At 42.6% G+C, this 24,587-nt stretch overlaps 1 protein-coding gene across 2 annotated transcripts; it reads left to right on the plus strand.

Moving 5' to 3' along the window:
• Window positions 1–4,632: 4,632 nt before the first annotated feature.
• Window positions 4,633–24,084, plus strand: LOC115191329 (zinc finger and SCAN domain-containing protein 22-like). Of its 2 annotated transcripts, XM_029749205.1 has the most exons (6): window positions 4,633–4,677; window positions 4,881–5,057; window positions 9,358–9,507; window positions 20,939–21,050; window positions 21,264–21,391; window positions 22,487–24,084. In XM_029749205.1, exons 3-6 carry the CDS (start codon window positions 9,421–9,423, stop codon window positions 23,354–23,356), a joined length of 1,197 nt encoding a protein of 398 aa, XP_029605065.1. In that variant the 5' UTR covers window positions 4,633–4,677; window positions 4,881–5,057; window positions 9,358–9,420; the 3' UTR covers window positions 23,357–24,084. The 2 variants fall into 2 exon arrangements, with proteins under 2 accessions (XP_029605065.1, XP_029605066.1); XM_029749206.1 differs by lacking the exons at window positions 4,633–4,677; window positions 4,881–5,057; window positions 9,358–9,507 and having other exon boundaries at window positions 19,894–21,503.
• The last annotated feature ends 503 nt before the right edge of the window (window positions 24,085–24,587 follow it).

The raw sequence follows: 24,587 nt of genomic DNA on the forward strand, positions 1-24,587 counted from the left end.
GCATTCTTACATAGGTATTTCTCTTGTCCAGATGGTATAGGGCAGAATGCGGTGCGATGGCGATTGCATCGTCTGTGGATCTATTGGGGCGGTAAGCAAATTGAAGTGGGTCTAGGGTGTCAGGTAACGTAGAGGTGATATGATGCTTGAATAATCTCAAAGCACTTCATGATGACAGAAGTGAGAGCTACGGGCAACAGTAATTTAGTTCAGTTATTTTTGCTTTCTTGGGTACAGGAACAATGGTGGACATCTTGAACCATGTGGGGACAGCAGACTGGGCTAGGGAGAGATGGAACATGTCCGTAAACACAACAGCCAGCTGGTCTGCTCATGCTCTGAGGACGCGGCTAGGGATACCGTCTGGGCCGGCAGCCCGTGCGAGGGTTAACACGCTTAAATGTCTTACGTAGGCCACGGAGAAGGAGAGCCCACAGTCCTTGGTAGCATGCCATGTCGGTGGCACTGTGTTATCCTCAAAGTGGGTGAAGGTGTTAGCTTGTCCGGAAGCAAACGTTGGTGGTTTTCCCTATGTAGTCCGTGATTGTCGGTAGACCCTGCCACATACGTCTAGTGTCTGAGCCATTGAATTGTGACTCCACTCTGTCTCTATACTGACCTTTTGCCTGTTTGCTTTACGGAGGGAATAACTACACTGTTTGTATTCGACCATATTCCCTGTCACCTTGCCATGGCTAAATGCAATGGTACGCTCTTTCAGTTTTGCGCGAATGCTGCCATCTATCCACGGTTTCTGGTTAGAGTAGGTTTTAATAGTCACAGTGGGTACAACATCTCCCATACTTCCTGATAGACGAATGCACTGATATGGTGACTGAGTTTATGTTGTTCTCGGAGGCTACCCAGAACATATCCCAGTCCACGTGATCAAAACAATCTTGAAGCATGGATTCCGATTGGTCAGACCAGCGTTGAATAGTCCTTAGCACGGGTACTTCCTGTTTGAGTTTCTGCCTATATGAAGGGAGGAGCAAAATTGACTCGTCATCAGATTTGCCGAAGGGACGGTGGGGGAGGGCCTTGTAGGCATCCCGGATGTTGGAGTAGCAGTGGTCGAGTGTTTTAGCAGCATGAGTACTACAGTCATTGTGTTGATAGAACTTCAGTAATGTTTTTCTCAAATGTACTTTGATAAAATCCCCAGCTAAATACAGCCTCGGGATATGTGGATTCCAGTTTGCATAAAGTCCAGTGAAGTTCTTTGAGGGCCGTTGTGGTCTCGGCTTGAGGGGGAATATACACAGCTGTGACTAACTGAAGATAATTATCTTGGGAGGTAATATGGTAGGCATTTGATTGTGAGGTATTGTATGTCAGGTGAACAAAAGGACTTGAGTTCCTATATGTTATCACAATCACACCATGAGTCGTTAATCATGAAACATACACCCCCGCCCTTCTTCTTCCCAGAGAGATATGTATTCCTGTCTGCACGATGAACTGAGAACCCAACTGGCTGTACGGACTCAGACAGAATATCCCGAGAGTGCCATGTTTCCGTGAAACAGAGTATGTTACAGTCCTTGATGTTTCTCTGGAAGGAAATCCTCGCCCTGAGCTCGTCAACTTTATTATCCAGAGACTGAACATTAGCTAGTAACATACTAGGAAGTGGCAGGTGGTGTGTGCGCCTCCTGAGTTGGACTAGAAGTCCACTCAGAGTCCCTCTTTTCTGCTGGTGGTGTTTTGGATCAGCCACTGGAATCAGCTCAACCGCCCTGGGGGGTACGAGCAAAGGATCCGATTCGGGAAAGTCGTATTCCTGGTCATAATGCTGGTAATGCTTTTAAGTTACCGCCGCTCTGATATCCAAAAGTTCTTCCCGGCTGTATGTAATAACATCAAACATTTCCTGGGCTAATAATGTAAGAAATAAGACAAAAAACGAAATACTGCAAAGTTTCATAAGAGCTAGAAACACGGAAGCCCTATCCGTCGGCGCCATTTTCACGTCACGCCCCTCAGGGATCGACCCGTGTCGTGCTTTGCTCTCCGGAGCAGGGTACCATTCAAAGGAGTGATCAATGGGGTAGCATTGAGTGTAGAAGTGGATCAAATAAAAAAAGTATATTCCTGGTGTTTGTGACATCCTCCGTTTGGTGAGATGCAGACCCGGTGGCAATGGCAAGACTGAGAATACCCGGTCTGTCTTGTTGAGATTTGAGACAGTTTCTACCTGGTTAGGTCATATGTGATTCTCCACCTTGATTTGGTCTTATGTAGCAAAATTTGAAATTGTGTTTTTTTACATTGGATAAAAGTAGAGACTCAGCTACAAAATGGTATATCATACACTGCATTTTTGAGGAACAATGGGAAAGTAATTCTGCTTTGAAAGTTGCAAAACTTTTGAGAAAATGGCCTTTGAATGTTTTGGTATCTAGTGAAGAGCTCTTCTTTGTCTACACCCATTCAGCATTGTTCACACCCTCTTAAGCTTTAGTCCCACCCATCTCGTTTTGCTCTCACCTCTGGATAACATGAAAAACAGCCTAACCAGCCCTGCTGGCAACAATTTCATTACGCTTTTTTGCCGGCATTTACTGACACCAGCAATATTGAACAGGTGTTGTACACTTTAGCTTAAGACATGTACAGTGTTTAATTCTGGAAATGGTCCTCTACAAGCCGGAATGTTGAATACAATTATATTTGAATTTACTCTGCCAATTATCCGTGGTGTTGGTCCTTCAGACAAAATATTCACAGCAAAGTATTGTTTACCTGACTTGTTAGAGAACCGGTACTGAAGTAGAAACGTATGTCACCTGCGCAAAACTTTGTAAACTCTTGCAAGACTTCAGTTAGTATGCATGGTTCTGGTGCGTGCACTTCCGTCTTGTGCACCTGCCTTCGGTCACGAGCACAACATATTGATTGCCACACACATAGACCCGTGTTTTGAAGTTGGTTTAATAATACTTCATTGTGGACAGCCGGCAGAGTAGGTTTAAATATAATTTTATTCAACATTCGTTGTCTACATAATTTAGTGACAAGGATAGAGAAAGCAAAGAACTGTGTGTCAACTGTTGGGGCGCCGAAGATGTACTCTTAAGTCTAAATCGATTCTCAATTGTGGCTCGGTTATAGAAACAAAGCCCTTTACTTTAATACCACATCAAAATAATTTCACAAATGTAAAATATACACGTACTGTTTTAACTGGCTTTATCACAGTTGCAGCAGACAGTATTTTTCAGTTACATGTTTCTGGCAGCCTTCTTCCGTTACACACAGGTGTTCAGAGCACGCGATATAGCTAATTAGCACAGGAGGTCCCTCTGTCTTCTATAAACACATACTGTTACATGGATATATGGACGTGTGGGAACACTAATCCTAATCCTATAAAGGCCTGTAGTAAGGAAGGAGTAAACCTATGCTAGGACAGTTTAATATTTACCTTACTGAGTCTTTGGAATAAAGTTGTATTATTTTATATTCTAACACACTGTTCTTTATAAACAAGTCTGCTTTGAGCTTGATACTGATCATACGTGTAATGTAATAAGTGTGTAATGTAATGTGTAATGTAATAAGCAGTACCGTAATTCAAAGAACAGCGCGCATACATTTTTCCTTTAACCACACCCTTTAAACTATGACGCCAACAAATGAAATCCTTTCTCTTCTGTGTAAACGGAAGTGAACAGGTGACCAAGAACCATTTCCACATTAACGTTTATATTGTTGTTATTTGGACGTTTATTAACTCACTGGAACCTTACAATATCACCCATTTAACTGCACAGCATTACCTCGTGTAGTCTTTAATTCGCATTGGAGACAGGACTTGATAAATGTTATCTAGGTAATGCTAGCTAGCTGCAAAAGTTAGCAAACAATGGCTAACTGTATGGTTTTTCACACTCAAATAGCCTCCATCATGGAGGTGCTAGCGAATGCAGCCGTGGCAGAGGTCTGTAAACTCGTAGACGACGACTATGCAGTGTTTCGTGTGGAAATTTCTCAAAGCCAGAAAGAAAACAGGGGATTGCGGAGGAAACTACAGTTATTGGAACTGAAGGTAGCACGGGAGCGCGCAGAGAGGACAATTCGAGAGCGCGTCTTCGCCAGTCGTCCCAGTAGTGTCAAGATCCTCGACCGATACAGAGGAATGGCAAGAGGTACATTTTGCAGAAGGCTGCAGGGCCTGTCGCCCTGTTCCCCTCGCATGTGTTCAGATGTGTTATCCAGAATTGGGTCTTGGTCAGTTTTTGGATAGGATGCAACTTCCCCAGATTACTTGGCTATCTTTATTTTACCTGGCAGATCAATTAAGAACAAATTCTTCTTGCACAAAGACAATATCATATTCTAGCAAAATAATTGTATTTCCTATTGTTATACTCAATATATATTTTTTGATGCATGTAATATAATCAATCAATAAATACTATATAAAAAAGTTATGAATAGTGTTATCTTACATCCTTGCCAATTGTAGACAGTGTCAATAGTGTACAATATAGCATTGACAGTACTTAACTTAACCACTCCTTTTTCCCACAATCACTCTCAGGTGAAGGACATTTCACTGGAGGCCACAGGAGCTTTGTGAAGCCAGCGGAACACAACGCATGGAGAGATGACCAACCCATATCTATAGATGAGGGGAGTGGAACCTCAACCCAGCATGTTATCGTAATAGAGGTTAGTGTGCATAAAACGTGTTATTTGTAAATTACTGTACATCAAATGTCGCCCGTTTATTTCAAAAAGGCTACCCTCAGCTATTGACTTGCTTACATGTACATCCTTATTTATCTGCCATAGGGGCACTCGTGAGACTTCCCTATGACATTATTATCCAATTCAGCTCATGTACCTGTAATAACCTCCTCTCTTCTTGTCAGTCTGCAGATGCAGAGGCTGCAGGTCCTGGAGGATCGTCTCTGGTCAAGCAGGAGAGGACTGAAGGAGATGACCCACGACACAGCAGAGACATCCAGACTGGCGCAGTGGCATCCATTTTAGCCACGGAGAACCCCACCGCCCCGCCCCAGCCCAGGAACCGATGCAGCATCACGGAGGTCAGTGGAATGCTGAACGCCGTCCTCAAGTCAGAGACAGACAGCGAGAATTTAACTGTAACACACAGGCTCTTACACACAGGACCTGACCAAATGTCAGACCCAGAGAGACTGGGTCTGGGACCACTGGGCTGTCATCCTGCTCCTGGCTCAGAGTATTTGCTTTACGGTATCCCGAGCCCGAGGACTGTTCATTCCCATCGGGACTCAGGTGACACGTTGGAGACTGGCAATGATCTGTCTTGTTCTTACACTACAGAGATGGACCCTGGCAACATGCCCTTGGGCTTAGAGAGACAAAGTGATCTGTCTCGAGAGGACTGGAACCAGTACAGTAGTAGTGTATACACTGAAGGGTGCCTAGATAAGAAAGGGGACGATATAGTGGTAGATGATGTGAAAGTGGAGGGCGACGTGCCTCTGACATGGAATGTAGACAAGACTCACTTAGGAGAAGGACATTCAAAAGGCAGAGATTTTTTAGATTACAGGGAAAGCTTGGAGACAAATCCAAATGTCGCAACCCACTCCCATTTGCATGTGCTCAGGGATCGTGAACCTGTGTCCACGTCGATGGGGCCTTCCAATTCACATGGCTGCGTCCTTTTCGATCAGGTATTGAACTCAGAGGACCAAAGGGCCAAGGAGCAGGGAGGGAGACCAACATCTGGCAATAGCAAAGAGAAACGGTTCCACTGCATGTTCTGTAACAAAGGCTTCAGCTGCCCCCAGAAGGTGGAGATCCATCAGAGGGTCCACACAGGAATTAAACCCTTCAGCTGTACCCAGTGTCACATGCGCTTTGCTGAGGCTGGTAACCTGAAGAGGCACCAGAGGGTCCACACAGGGGAGAAACCCTTCAACTGTACCCAGTGTCAGATGCGCTTCACCCAGGCTTGCCACCTGAAGAGGCACCAGAGGGTCCACACAGGGGAGAAACCCTACAGCTGCCCCCGGTGCGATATGCGCTTTGCCCAGGCTGGCAACCTGAAGATGCACCTGAAGGTCCACACGGAAGAGAGGCCGTTCGCCTGTACGCACTGCGGGAAGAGGTTCTCAGAGAGGAGCTATCTCAAGATACACCAGCAGAAAAAACATTCCACTCGATAGTTTCTGATTTTCATTGTTGTCAGCAGAAAAGATCCACAGATGCATTTGGAATAACGAGAGTAACACACTTCAGTGTTGAATATTCCTGGTAGAATATTACATTCAGACATTGTGTGCTATATAAGCCTAAAAAGTCTTACATATTGTGTTTGTACTGTGTAGGCTATATGATGTTCAGAAATGCATGTTTCATTACCTGCATTCAACTACTTAATTTTTTCCCCAATACTATTTCTATGAGAAAATGTATGCAGTTTATCAACTTCATGGTGATTTTTGTGTTGAGACATTACATTTTAGTAATTTAGCAGATGCTCTTATCCAGAGCGACTTATATCACAGTTATAGCAAGTACCGTTTCCCTCAAAGTAGTTATCAGTAATATCTGTGCAAGTAGGAAAATACTATTTGTATTTATTTGCATTTATTTATTTTAATGATTCGGGGGGGCTTTCGGATTCATTTAAGATTCCATTTGAAGAGGTAGGGTTTCTGAAGATTGTCAGTGAATCTGCTGTCCTTGCTTCAGGGGGAAGCTGGTTCCACCAATCGGGTTCCAGGACAGAGAAGAACATTGCCTGGGCTGGCCGTGGGATGGCCAAGAGACCATAGGTGGCAGAATGGAGTGCTTGGGTTGGGGTGTAGGGTTTGATTATAGCTGGAAGGTAGGGAGGGGCAGTTCCCCTTGCTGCTCCGTAAGCAAGCACCATGGTCTGCTAGTGGATGCAAGCTTCAACTGGAAGCCAGTAGAGTGTGCTGAGGTGTGGGGTGACATGGGAGAACTTTGGAAGGTTGAACACCCGGCGGACTGCGGAGTTCTGGATAAGTTGCAGGGGTTTGATGGCACAAGCAGGAAATCCAGGCAACAGAGTTGTAGTAGTCTAGACAGGAGGTGACAAGCGCAGGGATTAGAACCTGCACCGCTTCCTGTGTGAGGAAGGGTCGTACTCTATAGATGTTATAGAGCACGTGTCAAACTCATCACTCATGTTGAAGAGCATGAACCTGCAGGAGCGAGTCACTGCTTCGATGTTCTTTGCACTCTGGGAGGGGGACACCATGGAGCCGCAGCTTCGTCTTGTTGAGTTTGAGGTGGTGGGTCGACATCCAAGCTGAGATGTCTGCCAGGCATGCAGAGACGTGTATGTGTGGTTTTCATGTGGTGTATTTTAACACTTAAATGTTTAATAAACACAAATGGGACTTTTCATTCTAAGACTTTCATTGAGACCCTTTAGTATACATCACATCTAATCTCACCCTATTCTGCATACACTCGACAGCGCTTTATAACTGTAGTGGGGATGGGTAAACACTTCATGTTGAAAGTGTGTTTATTACAGGGCTGGCATTATGGGCGGGACTTAGGGGGGCCCGCCATACTGTATCTCCATAATCGTCCAAACAAAATATTTTAATATTTATCATTTATTTGACCGAGACGCGCTAACAGAAAGACCCATCACTGTCAGATAAAGTATCCGAGCAGCCCCTCTGTCTCAGTATGTGTAGCCCATGTATCTGATGCTGTCTGGACTAAAAGAGCATAGCATGACATTTTATTTTTTGACCGCATCAGATAAATGGGCTACATATTGTAAGACAGAAAGGCGCTGTTTCAGTCGTTCGGATGCTATTTTGGACTAACGTGTGAAGGTAACCTACTTTTAAAGTGATTTGTTTTACAATCAGAAGACAACATCATGATGGGTTGTGTTCATACCACATTAAAAGGCAGACTAATACATTTTTACAGTTAAACTACATGCATTACTATACAACCCACAAAAGAAGCGCAAAAGCAGTCAGTTGGACTGCTCATGAATACAAAAAAATGCATTAGGCTACTCTGCTATTTTTAAAGTCATGCCTCCCTCCGTCCTAGACTTTTCCTAAATAAGTCTATAATACACATGGTCAGAATCTTAATATCACAAACAGAATTGGTGTTATAGACAGTTTCAGGAGGCCCCTTCTCCCCACAATATGGCCTGCTCCCCACCTTCTCACGATTAGTTGAAGATGCCATGCCCAGTTGATAATTACGCCGATAATTGTCTCAAAGCTGAACCTAAACTATACCGGCACTAAAATCAAACGCATAAGAGATTAAATAAATTAAGTAGGCTAAAGTATGATGGGGGAGAATCGATGGGTTGATGAGTAGGGGGAAGCGAACAATGCATAATTATGTAATCACCAATTGTTAATGAAGGACAGGGCGGGCCATTCTATTGTATTGATCTATTTTAATTCTAATCTAAACATGGTATGTACTCTATCAGTGTATTCTGGACCTCTTGGAGTACACCGTGAGAGCGTGTGTAATTTACAATGGCAAGAAGGCCAAGATGAATGAATGCACTCTTTAGCGTTGCTACAAAATCTGAATAAAAACGACTCAGATGGTGGGGAAGAATGAATCATGATCACATCCTTGAGTATTCTTCTGATTCTGAGCCTCAACCTGAACCTATTCCTCTGAGTCCTAAGCGCAAAACATACATATTTGTGCGCACTGAGCAGGTGGTAGCGCCACCACCAAATGAAATGGTGAGACAGGAAAGCGGACGGCACTATTCGGAATAGAACAAGCCGGTGAGAATTCTACTGGTCATTATCAGCACAAAATGTCATCACTGAGAGAGCAGGCCCTACATCTCAAGCAAGAAACCAATTCAGCAACGCACTCCACAGCTTTCGTTGTTTAGGCTGTGTGACATGGACATGCTCCAACTGATAATTTACTTTTTGACTGTCATATCAACACTTATATTCATTATGCTATTATTGCCTTCGTGATGATTTTCACTATTATCAAGCACACTTGGCGCTTGTAATGATATTTAGGCTACTTTCATCATTTGACAGTGCGTCTTGGCTGTTGGTGTATTATTTTTATTTTGTTGTTATAAATATACCGGGTTCCAACACCTATGCTTTCTGTTTCATAGGTGTAACAAAGCCACTCCACAAATACAATTTACTGAACACTTGAATATTATATATATTGTTTACATATATCCACATAGGTCCTGAAAAAAAAAACGTGCCCCCCTATGAAAAAATCTAATGCCCGTCCAACGGATTTGTTCTGGCGCCCGCCCTGGTTTATTATCTGTGTGCGTGTGTACATTATGTATCTGATGGAGTGTATGTCTATTTAATCTGTATCACCTGTCTCTTCCAGGAGTAGGAGGGTCCAGAGGTGCTGCTGGTGAGGGAGGAGGGTCTGGGGAACCCTGTGGGGACCATGGTAATGGAGGACAACCAGACTACACCTCCTGAACCCACAGAGGAACCAGCTGAGCAGCACAGGACCACACACAGTCTCACTGAGGTGAGCCCACTGTAAACTACTGTCTGAATGGTATTAGGTCAGGGCCCGTAGACACAAAGCCTCTCAGAGTAGGAGTGCTGATCTAGGATCAGTTTAGCCTTTTAGATCATAATGAATAAGACTATGTAGACAGGTGAGGACGGTCAGCACTCTTACTCTGAGATGCTTTGTGGATATAATTTTGTCTAAACTGTGGGACCATGCCTTTTAATGATCGAACCATTAGTGTAAAGTAATCAAATGAACTAACATGTTTTTTATTTAACCTTTATTTCATCAGGTAGTCATACTGAGACCAAGGTCTCTTTTACAGATGAGCCCTGAATTACAGAAATTAGATTAAATACACACATCAAAATATAAATCCAAAATGCAACCAGAAAGAAAAGTCATAAAAAACAAACGCATTAATCAGTAACAAGGTCCTCAATCAGCCTTCTGAATTGCCCTAGAGGCACCAAAACATCAAATGTGAGAACATTTGGAAGATTGTTCCACAAATACGGTGCAAGAAAACTAAAAGCTGATTAACCTAACGTAGAGACCAAAGGAATTCCTGGAGTAAGCCAACCCTGACACCGGGTGTAGTAACTCGGAAGTCTAAAGTTTAGCAATAATGTTAGGTACAGTGGGAGTTTTTGTAAAAGGGCTTTATAAATGAAAATGTATCAACCTATGTGACATCAGAGGGCCAACCAACTTTCTGATAGAGATTGCTTTGATGAGTACTAAATCTGACGCCCGTATTAAAGCACTACGATAACAGCATCTAACAGCTTTAATGAAGTGGCAGCTGCGTTCATGTAGATGATGTCGCCATAGACTGAATAATTTGCTGTCTACTATTTAGCGAGAGGCATGACCTATTTCTTTAGAAGAAGCCTATTTTTATTCTCAACTTCTCTATATTATTTTTAAAAGACAGCTTTTCAGCTATCCAGATGTCTAGACATTTGTAAGCGGGGACACGATCAATATGGACACCGTCCAAAGTACATTAGTTATTTTTATGCGCTCTAGAGAACAACATATGCTTAGTTTTACCTGCATTCAATACTAATTTCAGGTCAATAACGTTTTTTGGTAATACGATGAAGACCGATTGTAGTTCAGATAAAGCCTGGTCAATCGTGGGGGCAATAGCATACACAACATTATCATTGGCATGCAGGTTACAATTTTTTGTAACCTGCAACAATATTGTTAATGTAAACAGTAAAAAGTACAGGACCCAGAATTGACCCCTGTGGGTCTATTTGTCAAGTAATTTTTAAACCAGTTATATTGAACAAAAATATAAAAGCAACATGTAAAGTGTTGGTCCCATTTTTCATGACCTGAAATAAAAGATCCCAGAAATGTTCCATATGCACAAAAGCTTATTTCTCTCAAATGTTTTGCCAAGATAATCCATCCACCTGACAGGTGTGGCTTATCAAGAAGCTAAATGGCATGATCATTACACAGGTGCAACTTGTGTTGGGGACAATAAAAGGACACTCTAAAATGTGCTGTTTTGTCACACAACACAATGCCACAAGTTTTGAGGGTGTACAATTGGCATGCTGACTGCAGGACTGTCCAACAAAGCTGTTGCCAGAGAATTTAATGCAAATTTCTCGACCATAAGCCTCCTCCAACGTAGTTTGAGAATTTGTCAGAATTCAGAACTCCGACTAGAAGTGGTAGGCCACAAAAGATCACAGAACAGGACCGCCGAGTGCTAAAGCGAGTAACGCGTAAAAATCCTCTGTCCTCGGTTGCACTACCGACATCCAAACTGCCTCTGGAAGCAACGTCATCACAATAACTGTTCGTCAGGAGCTTCATGAAATGGGTTTCCATGGCCGAGCAGCCGCACACAATCCTAAGATCACCATGCGCAATGCCAAGCGTCGGCTGGAGTGGTGTAAAGCTCGCCGCCATTGCACTCTGAAGCAGTGGAAATGCGTTCTCTGGCGTGATTACGCTTCACCATCTGGCAGTCTGACAGACAAATCTGGGTTTTTAGGATGCCAGGAGAACACTACCTGCCCCAATGCATAGTGCCAACTGTAAAGTTGGGCGGAAGAGGAATAATAGTTTGGGCCAGTGAAGGGAAATCTTAATGCTACAGCATTCAAAAACATTCAACTATTCTGTGCTTCCAACTATGTAGCAACATTTTGGGGAAATCCCTTTTCTGTTTCAGCATGACAATGCCCCTGTGCACAAAGCGAGGTTCATACAGAAAGGGTTTGTTGAGATCGGTGTGGAAGATCTTGACTGGCCTGCACAGAGCCCTGACCTGAACCCCATCAAACACCTTTGGGATGAATTGGAATGCCAACTGCAAGCCAGGCCTAGTTGCCCAACATCAGTGCCCAACGTCACTAATGCTCTTGTGGCTGAATGGAAGCAAGTCCCCGCAGCAATGTTCCAACATCTAGTGGAAAGCCTTTCCAGAAGAGTGGAGGCTGTTATAGCAGCAAAGGGGGACCAACTCCATATTAATGCCCATGATTTTTAGAGTGTAATGTTCGACGAGCAGATGTCCACTTTTGGTCATGTAGTGCACAGTCGTGGCCAAAAGTTTTGAGAATGACACAAATATTAATTTTCACAAAGTTGGCTGCCTCAGTTTGTATGATGGCAATTTGCATATACTCCAGAATGTTATGAAGAGTGATCAGATGAACTGCAATTAATTGCAAAGTCCCTCTTTGCCATGCAAATGAACTGAATCCCCCAAAAACATTTCCACTGCATTTCAGCCCTGCCACAAAAAGACCAGCTGACATCATGTCAGTGATTCTCTCGTTAACACAGGTGTGAGTGTTGACGAGGACAAGGCTGGAGATCACTCTGTCATGCTGATTGAGTTCGAATAACAAACTGGAAGCTTCAAAAGGAGGGTGGTGCTTGGAATCATTGTTCTTCCTCTGTCAATCATGGTTACCTGCAAGGAAACACGTGCCGTCATCATTGCTTTGCACAAAAAGGGCTTCACAGGCAAGGATATTGCTGCCAGTAAGATTGCACCTAAATCAACCATCTATCAGATCATCAAGAACTTCAAGGAGAGCGGTTCAATTGTTGTGAAGAAGGCTTCAGGGCACCCAAGAAAGTCCAGCAAGCGCCAGGACCATCTCCTAAAGTTGATTCAGCTGCGGAATCGGGTCACCACCAGTACAGAACTTGCTCAGGAATGGCAGCAGGCAGGTGCACGCACAGTGAGGCGAAGACTTTTGGAGGATGGCCTGGTGTCAAGAAGGGCAGCAAAGAAGCCACTTCTCTCCAGGAAAAACATCAGGGACAGACTGATATTCTGCAAAAGGTACAGGGATTAGACTGCTGAGGACTGGGGTAAAGTCATTTTCTCTGATGAATCCCCTTTCCGGTTGTTTGGGGCATCTGGAAAAAAGCTTGTTTGAAGAAGACAAGGTGAGCGCTACCATCAGTCCTGTGTCATGCCAACAGTAAAGCATCCTGAGACCATTCATGTGTGGGGTTGCTTCTCAGCCAAGGGAGTGGGCTCACTCACAATTTTGCCTAAGAACACAGCCATGAATAAAGAATGGTACCAACACATCCTCCGAGAACAACTTCTCCCAACCATCCAGGAACAGTTTGGTGACGAACAATGTATTTTCCAGCATGATGGAGCACTTTGCCATAAGGCGAAACTGATAACTAAGTGGCTCGGGGAACAAAACATCGATATTTTGGGCCCATGGCCAGGAAACTCCCCAGACCTTAATCCCATTGAGAACTTGTAGTCAAGCCTCAAGAGGCGGGTGGACAAACAAAAACCCACAAATTCTGACAAACTTCAAGCATTGATTATGCAAGAATGGGCTGCCATCAGTCTGGATGTAGCCCAGAAGATAATTGACAGCATGCCAGGGCGGATTTCAGAGGTCTTGAAAAAGAAGGTTCAACACTGCAAATATTGACTTCATGTAATTGTCAATAAAAGCCTTTGACACTTATGAAATGTGTGTAATTATACTTCAGTATTCCATAGTAACATCTGACAAAAATATCTAAAGACACTGAAGCAGCGAACTTTGTGGAAATTAATATTTGTGTCATTCTCAAAACTTTTGGCCACGACTGTATGTTGATGGTGGTGCTGGAGATGATGAATATATAGTTGACCATTTTTTAAATGTCCCTTTAAGCAAGGCATCTAGCACATAACAGGTAGTAAATTGGTGAAATGAAAACAAAAAGATTCACTAGAAGTTGACTGGTTAACCGTCGAGTTAGCTAGAGTCCGGCAGAGGGAAGAACAGTCGATTGACTGACCAGTGTCAATTAAACCACAGTTTCTCTCAAATAATAAGCCTGCCAAGGTAAAATGATGTTTAAAAGCATCACTTATCGCATTCTTATCAGTTAGCCAGAGTCAGACAGAACTTGCTTAGGCAGGGAAGAGGAATTTCCACACTTCAGTGCATTTACTGTTACTGTTCAAATTCACCAGCAGAGTCAGAGACAGTGCATCTGTTTCTCACAATTCACTACAGAGTCAGTTTTCCATGCTTTGGACCGGGTCTGATTTCTCGTCCGAAGGAGCTCAGATGGCTCCGAAGATCTAACCCTTGGTTTTCTATCTTTTACTCTGAGTTGTTTAAAAGGGGCATGTTTATTTGCCAGAGGAATAAATATGGAGGATACATTTTCTAAAGCTAACTCAGGGTCAGGAATACAGGAGACAGTGGCTAAATCAGAGTCGAACATGTAATGTAAAAACTCTTAAGGAGGAAACTTTTTTTAAATGCATATTTTTTATTAAATGAGGATTAGTATTTTGCTGTTTGGTATCTCTAATACATACATACATACATACATACATACATACATACATACATACATACATACATACATACATACATCCATCCATCCATCCATCCATCCATCCATCCATCCATCCATCCATCCATCCATCCATCCATCCATCCATGCATGCATGCATGCATGCATGCATACATACATACATACATACATACATACATACATACATACATACATACATACATACATACATACATACATGCATACATGCATACATACATACTATGGAAAAATGATCACTGAGATCATATGCAAATACTCCACTAGACAAATATTTATGGGGACATTTAGCTGTGTGGGTTTTGAGATCAATTGAGCCAGATTAAAATCAATGCATACGGTGCATTCGTAAAGTATTTAGACCCCTTGACTTTTTCCACATTTTGTTACGTTAATGCCTTATCTCCAGCGATGTTCGATGGGGTTGAAGTCCGGGCTCTAGCTGGGCCACTCACGGACATTCAGAGACTTGTCCCGAAGCCACTTGTGCATTGTCTTGGCTGTGTGCTTAGGGTCGTTGTCTTGTTGGAAGGTGAACCTTCGCCCCAGTCTGAGGTCCTGAGCACTCTGGAGCAGGTTTTCATCAAGGATCTTTCCGTTCATCTTTCCCTCGATCCTGACTAGTCTCCCAGTCCCTGCTGCTGAAAAACATTCCCCACAGCATGATACTGCCACCATCATGCTTCACTTTAGGGATGGTGCCAGGTTTCCCCCAGACATGACGCTTGGCATTCAGGCCAAAGAGTTCAATCTTGGTTTCATCAGGCCAGAGATCTTGTTTCTCATTGTCTGAGAGTCCTTTAGGTGCTTTTTGGCAAAATCCAAGCAGGCTGTCATGTGTCTTTTATTGAGGAGTGTTTATGTCTGGTCACTCTACCCTAAAGGCCTGATTGGTGGAGTGCTGCAGAGATGGTTGTCCTTCTGAAAGGTTGTAGCGTATCCACAGAGGAACTCTAGAGCTCTGTCAGAGTGACCATCGAGTTCTTGGTCACCTCCCTGACCAAGGCCCTTCTCCCCCAATTGCTCAGTTTACCAAGGGGGCAGCTTTAGGAAGAATCTTGGTGGTTCCAAACTTCTTCCATTTAACCATAGTGGAGGCCACTGTGTTCTTGGTGACATTCAATGCTGAAGACATTTTTTGGTACCCTTCCCCAGATCTGTGCCTCGACACAATCTTGTCTCGGAGCTCTACGGACAATTCCTTCGACCTCATGGCTTGGTTTTTTCTCTGACATTCACTGTCAACTGTGGGACCTTAAATAGACAAGTGTGTGCCTTTCCCAATCATATTCAATCAATTGAATTTACCACCGGTGGACTCCAGTCAAGTTGTAGAAACATCTCAAGGATGATCAATGTAAACAGGATGCACCTGAGCTATATTTCAAGTCTCATAGCAAAGGGTCTGAAGACTTAGGTACAGTTGAAGTCAGAAGATTACATACACCTTAGCCAAATACATTTAAACTCAGTTTTCACAATTCCTGACATTTTAATCCTAGTAAAAATTACCTGTCTTAGGTCAGTTAGGATCACCACTTTAGTTTAATAAGGTGAAATGTCAGAATAATAGTAGAGAGAATGATTTATTTCAGCTTTTATTTCTTTCATCACATTCCCAGTGGGTCAGAAGTTTACATACACTCAATTAGTATTTGGTAGCATTGCCTTTAAATTGTTTAACTTGGGTCCAATGTTTCGGGTAGCCTTCCACAAGCTTCCCACAATAAGTTGGGTGAATTTTGGCCCATTCATTCTGACAGAGCTGGTGTAACTGAGTCAGGTTTGTAGGCCTTCTTGCTCGCACACGCTTTTTCAGTTCTGCCCACAAATTTTCTATAGGATTGAGGTCAGGGCTTTGTGATGGCCACTCCAATACCTTGACTCTGTTGTCCTTAAGCCATTTTGCCACAACTTTGGAAGTATGCTTGGGGTCATTGTCCATTTAGAAGACTGATTTGTGACCAAGCTTTAACTTCCTGACTGATGTCTTGAGATGTTGCTTCAATATATCCACATAATTTCCCCCCTCATGATGCCATCTATTTTGTGAAGTGCACCAGTCCCTCCTGCTTCACGGTTGGAATGGTGTTCTTCGGCTTGCAAGCTTCCCCCTATTTCCTCCAAACATAACAACAGTCATTATGGCCAAAAAGTCATATTTTTGTTTCATCAGACCAGAGGACATTTCTCCAAAAAGTACGATCTTTGTCCCCATTTGCAGTTGCAAACCGTAGTCTGGCTTTCTTATGACGGGTATGGAGCAGTGGCTTCTTCCTTGCTGAGCGGCCTTTCAGGTTATGTCGATATAGGACTCGTTTTACTGTGGATATAGATTATTTTGTAACTGTTTCCTCAGCATCTTCACAAGGTCCTTTGCTGTTGTTCTGGGATTGATTTGCACTTTTCGCACCAAAGTACGTTCATCTCTAGGAGACAGAACGAGTCTCCTTCCTGAGCGGTATGACGGCTGCGTGTATGTAAACTTCTGACCCACTGGAATTGTGATACAATGAATTATAAGTGAAATAATCTGTCTGTAAACAATTGTTGGAAAAATGACTTGTCATTGTCATGACGTTGCCCTCTTGGAACACTGCGAGCACCATCCCCCTACCTCTGCACCATCTCCCTCTGTCTCCTACACCCAGGCTGCTGTGGTCAGAAGAGGTCGTAAATTCCTATGAGGAGATTCTCTTCTCATGGCCACAGTATAGAGACAGTGAGTTTTCATAGACCACACAAAGGAATTTTTCTACCTCACAGAACTTGACAACCGAACAATATTCAGGTTCTGGAGAAGGTATAAAAGATCGGTGAAGAATCCAGCTATGAACTGGTCCGTTTGGTACGATTTTGTGAAACTCATGAGAGACAATATGGCCACATTACCATAATCATGTTTATGCAATAGCCTCAGCTATGAGACTTACATCTAAATGGTTGTATAAAATGAATGAATAAGGATGAAGCTATTTGTGAAATGATGGGATGCTATGTAATGATGTTAATGTGTGAGAGTTGTATTTCTGTTTAAAGTTTCACTAAGTCCTTGGCACGCCCCCAGGGACACAGACAGGACCTGGCGTCATGAGACAGCCTTTTTCTATGTCCCGAATAAAACCCCCACCTTGGTTTTCTATCACCAGACCGAGCTTACCTCAATTACGAGATGGCTAAAGGTTGGAGACCATGCATTTCTTGATTAACTTTTAACCATACCACGTGGTTAAACTCTTAGACTATCGATACCGACAGAATAAGAACTAGTCTTTGATAATAATTACTAGTGTGCAGCTACGAATTCGGTATCATTGAACGCGAAGACTGCCAACCACCAAAAACATCTATTCTATAACGACATGTATGAATGTTATTCTGAACTATCCATTCTAACCACGACAGAGAGAGAGAGGGCAGACAGACTCTCCAACAGAAACAACATTTTCAACAGAGATCCCGACGACACACTGAGCGTAAATATATATATTGATTGCAATTGTTCCCGAATGAGTGAGCGTTCATGTGCAAAGGATTAGCATTTCAATTGTTATAATTATCAACTCTGTAGTGCCTTCTCAGTTGACCCCCCACTCCCCTTTTGTCTAACAAGCCGCCATGCCGGTTTAGCCCACTAGGGCACATTCCTCTATAATTTCTTTGTAACGATATCTACTGTTTGTTATGCATTTCTGTGAATTACTTAGTTAGTAAATAAATGATTTTAAAACGATGTATGGATGACTCATAGTGAAGACTGGGTTCGTGCAGATAACCAACAATTTACGACGTTTGGAATGAGACTGATGAGGTAAAGAATACGTCATTAATCAGAAGACTAAGTGATCAGATATTAAAATATCTGAAAGTTATATTAGGAAAATTATAACTTTAATCTGAATATTTTCCTTGGTGCCCCGACTTCCTAGTTAATTACAGTTACACGATTAATCAGTTTAATCGCGTAATAATAATTAGAGAGTTATTTGATAAATATGTCTTCAGTTTTAATGATGCCAAAGACACGACAGTCATGCATAAAGAAGATGTCCTAACCGACCTGCCAAAACTATAGTTTGTTAGCAAGAAATTTGTGAAGTGATTGAAAAACGAGTTTTAATGACTCCAACCTAAGTGTATGTAAACTTCCGACTTAAACTGTAAATAAGGTATGTTTTTTTTATTTGAATACATTTGCAAAAATGTCACTTTTTTTTTTTTGCTTTGTCATTATGGGGTATTGTGTGTAGATTGCTGAAATCCATTTTAGAATAAGGTTTTAACGTAGCAAAATGTGGAAAAAGTCAAAGGGTCTGAATACTTTCCGAAAGCACTATATTCTTTAATTGATCTGAGGCCGGGGAAAAAGGGTCAACACTCAGATATAGCACCAATAGCATCCGCCATGGCAGCAAGGGGTAAATCACAGCAACAAATACATGTGTATTCTGGGTTATGGACACAATTTCAACCAGGAGCTTGGGAACATAAATATTTGTAAAAAATGAGACGCCATGAAATTATATTTTACATACAGTGCCTTCAGAAAGTATTCACGCCCCTTGACTTGTTCCATATTTTGTTGAGTTAGGGCATGAATTTAAAATGGATTACATTTAGATTTTTTTGTCACTGGCCTACCCCATGTCAGTGGAATTATGCTTTTCGAAATGTTTACTAATTCATTAAAAGCTGAAATGTCTTGAGTAAATAAATATTCAACCCCTTTTTTATGGCAAGCCTAAATAAGTTCAGGAGTGAAATGTGCTTAACAAGTCACATAATAAGTTGCATGATTTTTTTGAATGACTACCTCATCTCTGTACCCCACACATACAATTATCTGTAAGGTCCCTCGGTCATGTTGTGAATTTCAAACACAAAGACCAGGAAGGTTTTAACTCTTTCTCGGAAAGATGGGCACCTATAGGTAGATGGGTAAAAACAGAAGCAGGTATTGAATATCCCTTTGAGCATGGTGAAGTTATATCAATGCACCCAGTCACAACAAAGGTACGGGCTTCCTTCCTAACTCAGTTGCCAGAGTGGAAGGATATCCCTCAGGGATTTCACCATGAGGCCAATGGTGACTTTAAAACAGTTACAGAGTTTAATGGCTGTGTTAGGAGAAAACTCAGGATGGATCAACAGCATTGTAGGTACTCCACAATACTAACTTAATTGACAGAGGGAGAATAAAGAGTCCTGTACAGAATAAAAATAGTCCAAAACATGCATCCTGTTTGCAAAAAGGCACTAAAGTAAAACTGTAAAACAAATGTGGCAAAGCAATTCACTTTTTGTCCTGAATACAAAGTGTTATGTTTGGGGCAAATCCAATACAACATATTACTGAGTACCACTCTCATGTTTTCAAGCATAGTGGTGGCTGCATCATGTTATGGGTATGCTTGTAATTGGCAAGGACTGGGGATTTTTCCAGGATAAAATCAAATGGAATGAAGCTAAGCCCAGGCAAAATCCTAGAGGAAAACCTGGTTCAGTCTGCTTTCCACCAGACACTGGGAGATGAATTCACCTTTCAGCAGGACAATAACCTGAAACACAAGGCCAAATGTACACTGGAGTTGCTTAACAAGAAGACAGTGAATGTTCTTGAGTGGCCAAGTTACAGTTTTGACTAATCTACTTAAATATTTGCCAAGACCTGAAATTGATTGTCTAGCAATGTACAACAACCAATTTGACAGAGCTTGTAAAATTTTGAAAAGAATAATGGTAAAATGTTGCACAATCCAGGTGTGGAAAGCTCTAAGAGACTTACCCAGATAGATTCAGAGCTGTACTCGATGGTGCTTCACCAAAATTTTGACTCGGTGTGAATACTTATGTAAAGTAGATTTTTCTGTATTTCATTTTCAATAAATTTGCAAAAATTTCAAAAAATATGTTTTCACTTTGTCATTATGGGGTATTGTGTGTGTGTGTCTATATGGGTGAGAGAAAATCTATTTACTCCATTTTGAATGCTGAAACGCAGTAAAATGTGGAATAATAGTACTTTCTGAAACCACTCCCCCCCTTTCTGTAATCTGTCACATTTGAAGGAAATTATTCAAATGTATTTCATCTCTTTTTCAGAGACAGAACCATTTAACCATGTTTCAGAGAGAACCAGAATGTCAGGACACTAGTTCTGGATCCAAATGTCAATTGTGCCCATTTTTTTAAATCATACTATGCACATTTAGGTGCATTAGCCCCCTATGAGATTTAGAGGGGTATTCAGTTCATTTACATAAGTGCTAACTGGCATAGGATCATCTGCAGCTATTTGTTGAGTGAGCTGAGACTTTGCCAGGTCCTTGGCCATCCACATGAGAGCAGAGCAGACTGCGCATTCGACAGAGCTCCTTCAGTTTGCTGGATGCAATGGCTGGAGCGGGAGCTGTGTGAGCAGTGTTGGCAGAGCTCAGTCCACCCAGATGAAGCTCTCATAGTATCAAATTAACTAACATGTTTGCATAGTACTCATAGCAATCCTTCACTGACCCATCAGAATATGCTCCATAGCTGGGTGCTCATATGAGATTTCGTCATCCAACATCGTCTCACACTGTATCTCTTACAGTCAGTAGACACGGAGGATGTGAAGCCTGATCTGCTGCTGGTCAAAGAGGAGACCGTAAAGGACGGACCAGAGAGAATTGACCTGCGGAGTGGACTAAAGATGGGGGAGCAAGTTAAGGGAGAAATACATATAGCCTTCGTACAGTAATAGATCTTCAATGGGAATAGTGATGCGCCTGTAACTTTCTTAATTTTCTTCATTGATAAAATGAAATCAATACAAAACACACATTATAATGTATAAACTTGATCAGGTAATTGACTCAAAGAACTCCATTGGTATACTGCCATGTTTGTAAAGTCTATTTTGTAACGTCTTCCTGCAGGTGGTTGGCTGGAGGCAAACAGAAGAGACTATGTGGCCATCTTGGATTCCCAGACCCAGACGGGTGCAGCCAAGGGCCCAGGGGACAACATCACTGAGCAGGCCAGGACCAGAGGCGACATATTGGAGGTCAGTGGATGGGACAGCGTCCTCAACTCTGGGCTGGGGAACAACACTGTTAACCACAACCAGAAACAGACTGTCGAACACAAAACAGCAACCAAACTTGACAACAGACTGGGTGAGGCGTAGATTTGGTCTGCGGGGACGGGGAGGTATCTGTATTAGAACAGCCACAGACTTGGCTAGCAATGCGCCGTCCTGCTCCTATAGTTGTTATTCAGACAGACTGATGGCGCCTCAGGTTAACCCCCTAACAGGTGCTGCCTTCAGCCTGCCTTCTATAGGATCTATCAACTGGAACATGGACCCTGCGACAACAAACACTCCCTGGCCTTTGTCCTCCTCACACTCTCCTAATGTTAAACCAGACCTCAGACAATGCCAGTGCCTCAACTCTAAATGGCTACACAAGCCCATTGACAAATCACAGTAGTAGTAATGCTATCAGCAGTTCTGGTGGCAAAGAGAAGCTCTTAAAGTCTTCATTCTGTGGGAAAGCTTTCAGTTTCCCCAAACAGGTGGAGATCCACCAGAGGATGCACGTGGGGGAGAAATTGTTGGGCTGCCGCCTGTGCTGGGCCTGTTTTTCCGACTCGTCGCACCTGAAGACACACCAGAGTGTCCACACGGGAGAAACCCTACAGCTGCCCTCAGTGTCAGAAGAAGTTCTGGAAGAGGTTCTCAGAGAGGACCTACCTCAGGATACAGCACCAGAAAATGCACACGGCCCATGTATAGTTTAATGTAACATAGTACTGGTTAGTTTGTTTGTAGTTAATTCTGTTGGTTTTGGATGTAGTAGAGAACTGGATGAGAACTGAGGAAAGAATGAGTATGATGAGGTCGAGTAGATGATAGTGTGATGGTGTCTGTAAAAATGCTTCATTATTGAAAAGCATTTTCATGTAATGTTGAACTTTTTCCAAAGTATCCCCCAACCCTATCCGGTCATATCCCCTATACTCCCCCAACCTGGTTATAGCCCCCATACCTCCATTGACTGTGGTTAATATTTTAGAATATCTTGTCATGTTTGTGTATGTACTGCAAAAAGTTTCTTATATAAACCTTTATGATTTTCTCTTCCATTTGTGTTTACAGTCTGCAGTCCACGAGGACTTGTTAATATCCAGTGTTGCTGGTGGGAGAGACTGGACCTCTGAGGTGGCTGGTCACAAACCCTGGCCCCGGATCAGGATCATGGATCAGGAGCCGTCGCTCTTTCTTCCTGAGTCGGATCCAGGACCCAACCGTGAGGGACAGAGACTCCACCACCAGCACCACACAGAACACAACCAGCGGACAGGTGGACTGAACAACCTCAGACATGGTGGTCATCAGAGAGGCTCCAGTCCGCAGCCCAGACCCTTCTCTTCACAGTCTCAGTGCAGGGATGGAGCAGGGCCTGGGGCTGATAGAGATAGACCCTCCTGTTCCTATGATACAAACTCCACAGTATCCATAATGAACAGAGCAAGACACCCTGGGCTTCAGCCTTCACAGAGACTGGAGGGAGACTCCCCTGATGGGAATCTAACAGGAAGTTTGTCTTCTCCTTCAGAGTCTCGTCTAATGCCTAGTGACTGGGTTCATAAAAGGCCTGGGCCTGGGTCTAGACTTCCTCAGCTACCTCATGGTTACCCTACCAACACAGCACGCAATCCCAACAACACCCAAATGGCTAGAGGAGGGAGCTCAAAGACTAACCACCTGAGGGTGGTGGCTCCTGCTTCTACCTCGCCTGGTGTCATTGGGTCACAACGTGGGAGGCGGAGCATTAGGGGGGATGCCGACAAGCCATACGCCTGCCCCACATGTGGGAAGCGCTTCGCTCAGTCGAATTATGTGAAGATGCATCAGACCGTTTACATCAAGGAGAAGCCCTTCAAGTGCAAACTATTTTACAAGAGCTTCTCCTTCCTGACTAACCTTACCAGACATAAGAGTGTCCACAATGGGGAGAAATTGTAGCACTGTGGCTTGAGTTTTATACAGGGGATATCTGGGAACCATTCTTTAGCTGACATTATAGTTATCATGTGAAGTGTCTTGGGGTACGATATTTTTTTTTTTAAGTACTCTAAGTCCCTCAGTTGAGCATCTGGGTACACTCACATTCTCAGATATACAGACTTGTTGTTTTGGGTGCTAGCATAGCCAAAACACTGTCATGTTATTGAAGAGCAACATTATATTTCCCCTCTCAATTTGGTTTTGCCTATGTTCTATTCATAACAAATATAATGTCCCTCGCAACATTATTTGGCATAATCAGGTGGTACCTGTTCCTTTATGTAGTATAATTAAGTGATCAAATCTGTTAATAAATTAGAATAAATCTTGTTGATTTTGTATTTGCGTGTTAACCGTTTAGATTTAAAATTGGCCTTAGTTTCCTTGCCTTATAGTGCTCTGAGCTTGAAAGATACTGATCGTGAAAAGGAAATTTGATGTGTAATGTAATAAGCAGTACTGTACTTTAAAGCCCCCAAATAGCAGTCTATTTAATTGTATTTTTAAATCATGCCTAATAAATCACTGGTTGTTTATTTCATGAAAATAACTCCAAATATATTTGTCATTTATTTCCCTGAACCTCTCTTTGCCATTGAAATGCTCAGGGGTAAATACATTTTTATTCAATTACTGTTGCTGCATCCCTGTTGATTTAAATAAAACTTTCCATACATGTTTGCCCATGGAAGAAGTGGACAGAAAGTTACTTTTTTGAGCTGAATGACAAGAAATAGTTCATGTACAATCACTGCAGAACAAACTGAATGAGCTCCGTTCGAGACTATCCTATCAACGGGACCTGAAGAACTGTAATATCCTATGTTTCTCTGAAACTTGGCTGAACAAGGACATGGATAATATGCATCTGGCTGGTTTTTCTATGCATCAGCAGAAGACAAACAATATACAAGAAACGCTTCAGTCTGGTTTTAGACCCCATCATAGCACTGAGACTGCACTTGTGAAGGTGGTAAATTACCTTTTAATGACGTCAGACCGAGGTTCTGCGTCTGTCCTCGTGCTCCTAGATCTTAGTGCTGCTTTTGATACCATCGATCACCACATTCTTTTGGAGAGATTGGAAACCCAAATTGGTCTACATGGACAAGTTCTGACCTGGTTTAGGTCTTATCTGTCGGAAATATATCAGTTTATCTCTGTGAATGGTTTGTCCTCTGACAAATCA

Source organism: Salmo trutta, chromosome 4 (assembly GCF_901001165.1).
Source record: "Salmo trutta chromosome 4, fSalTru1.1, whole genome shotgun sequence".
Classification (NCBI taxonomy): Eukaryota; Metazoa; Chordata; class Actinopteri; order Salmoniformes; family Salmonidae; genus Salmo; species Salmo trutta.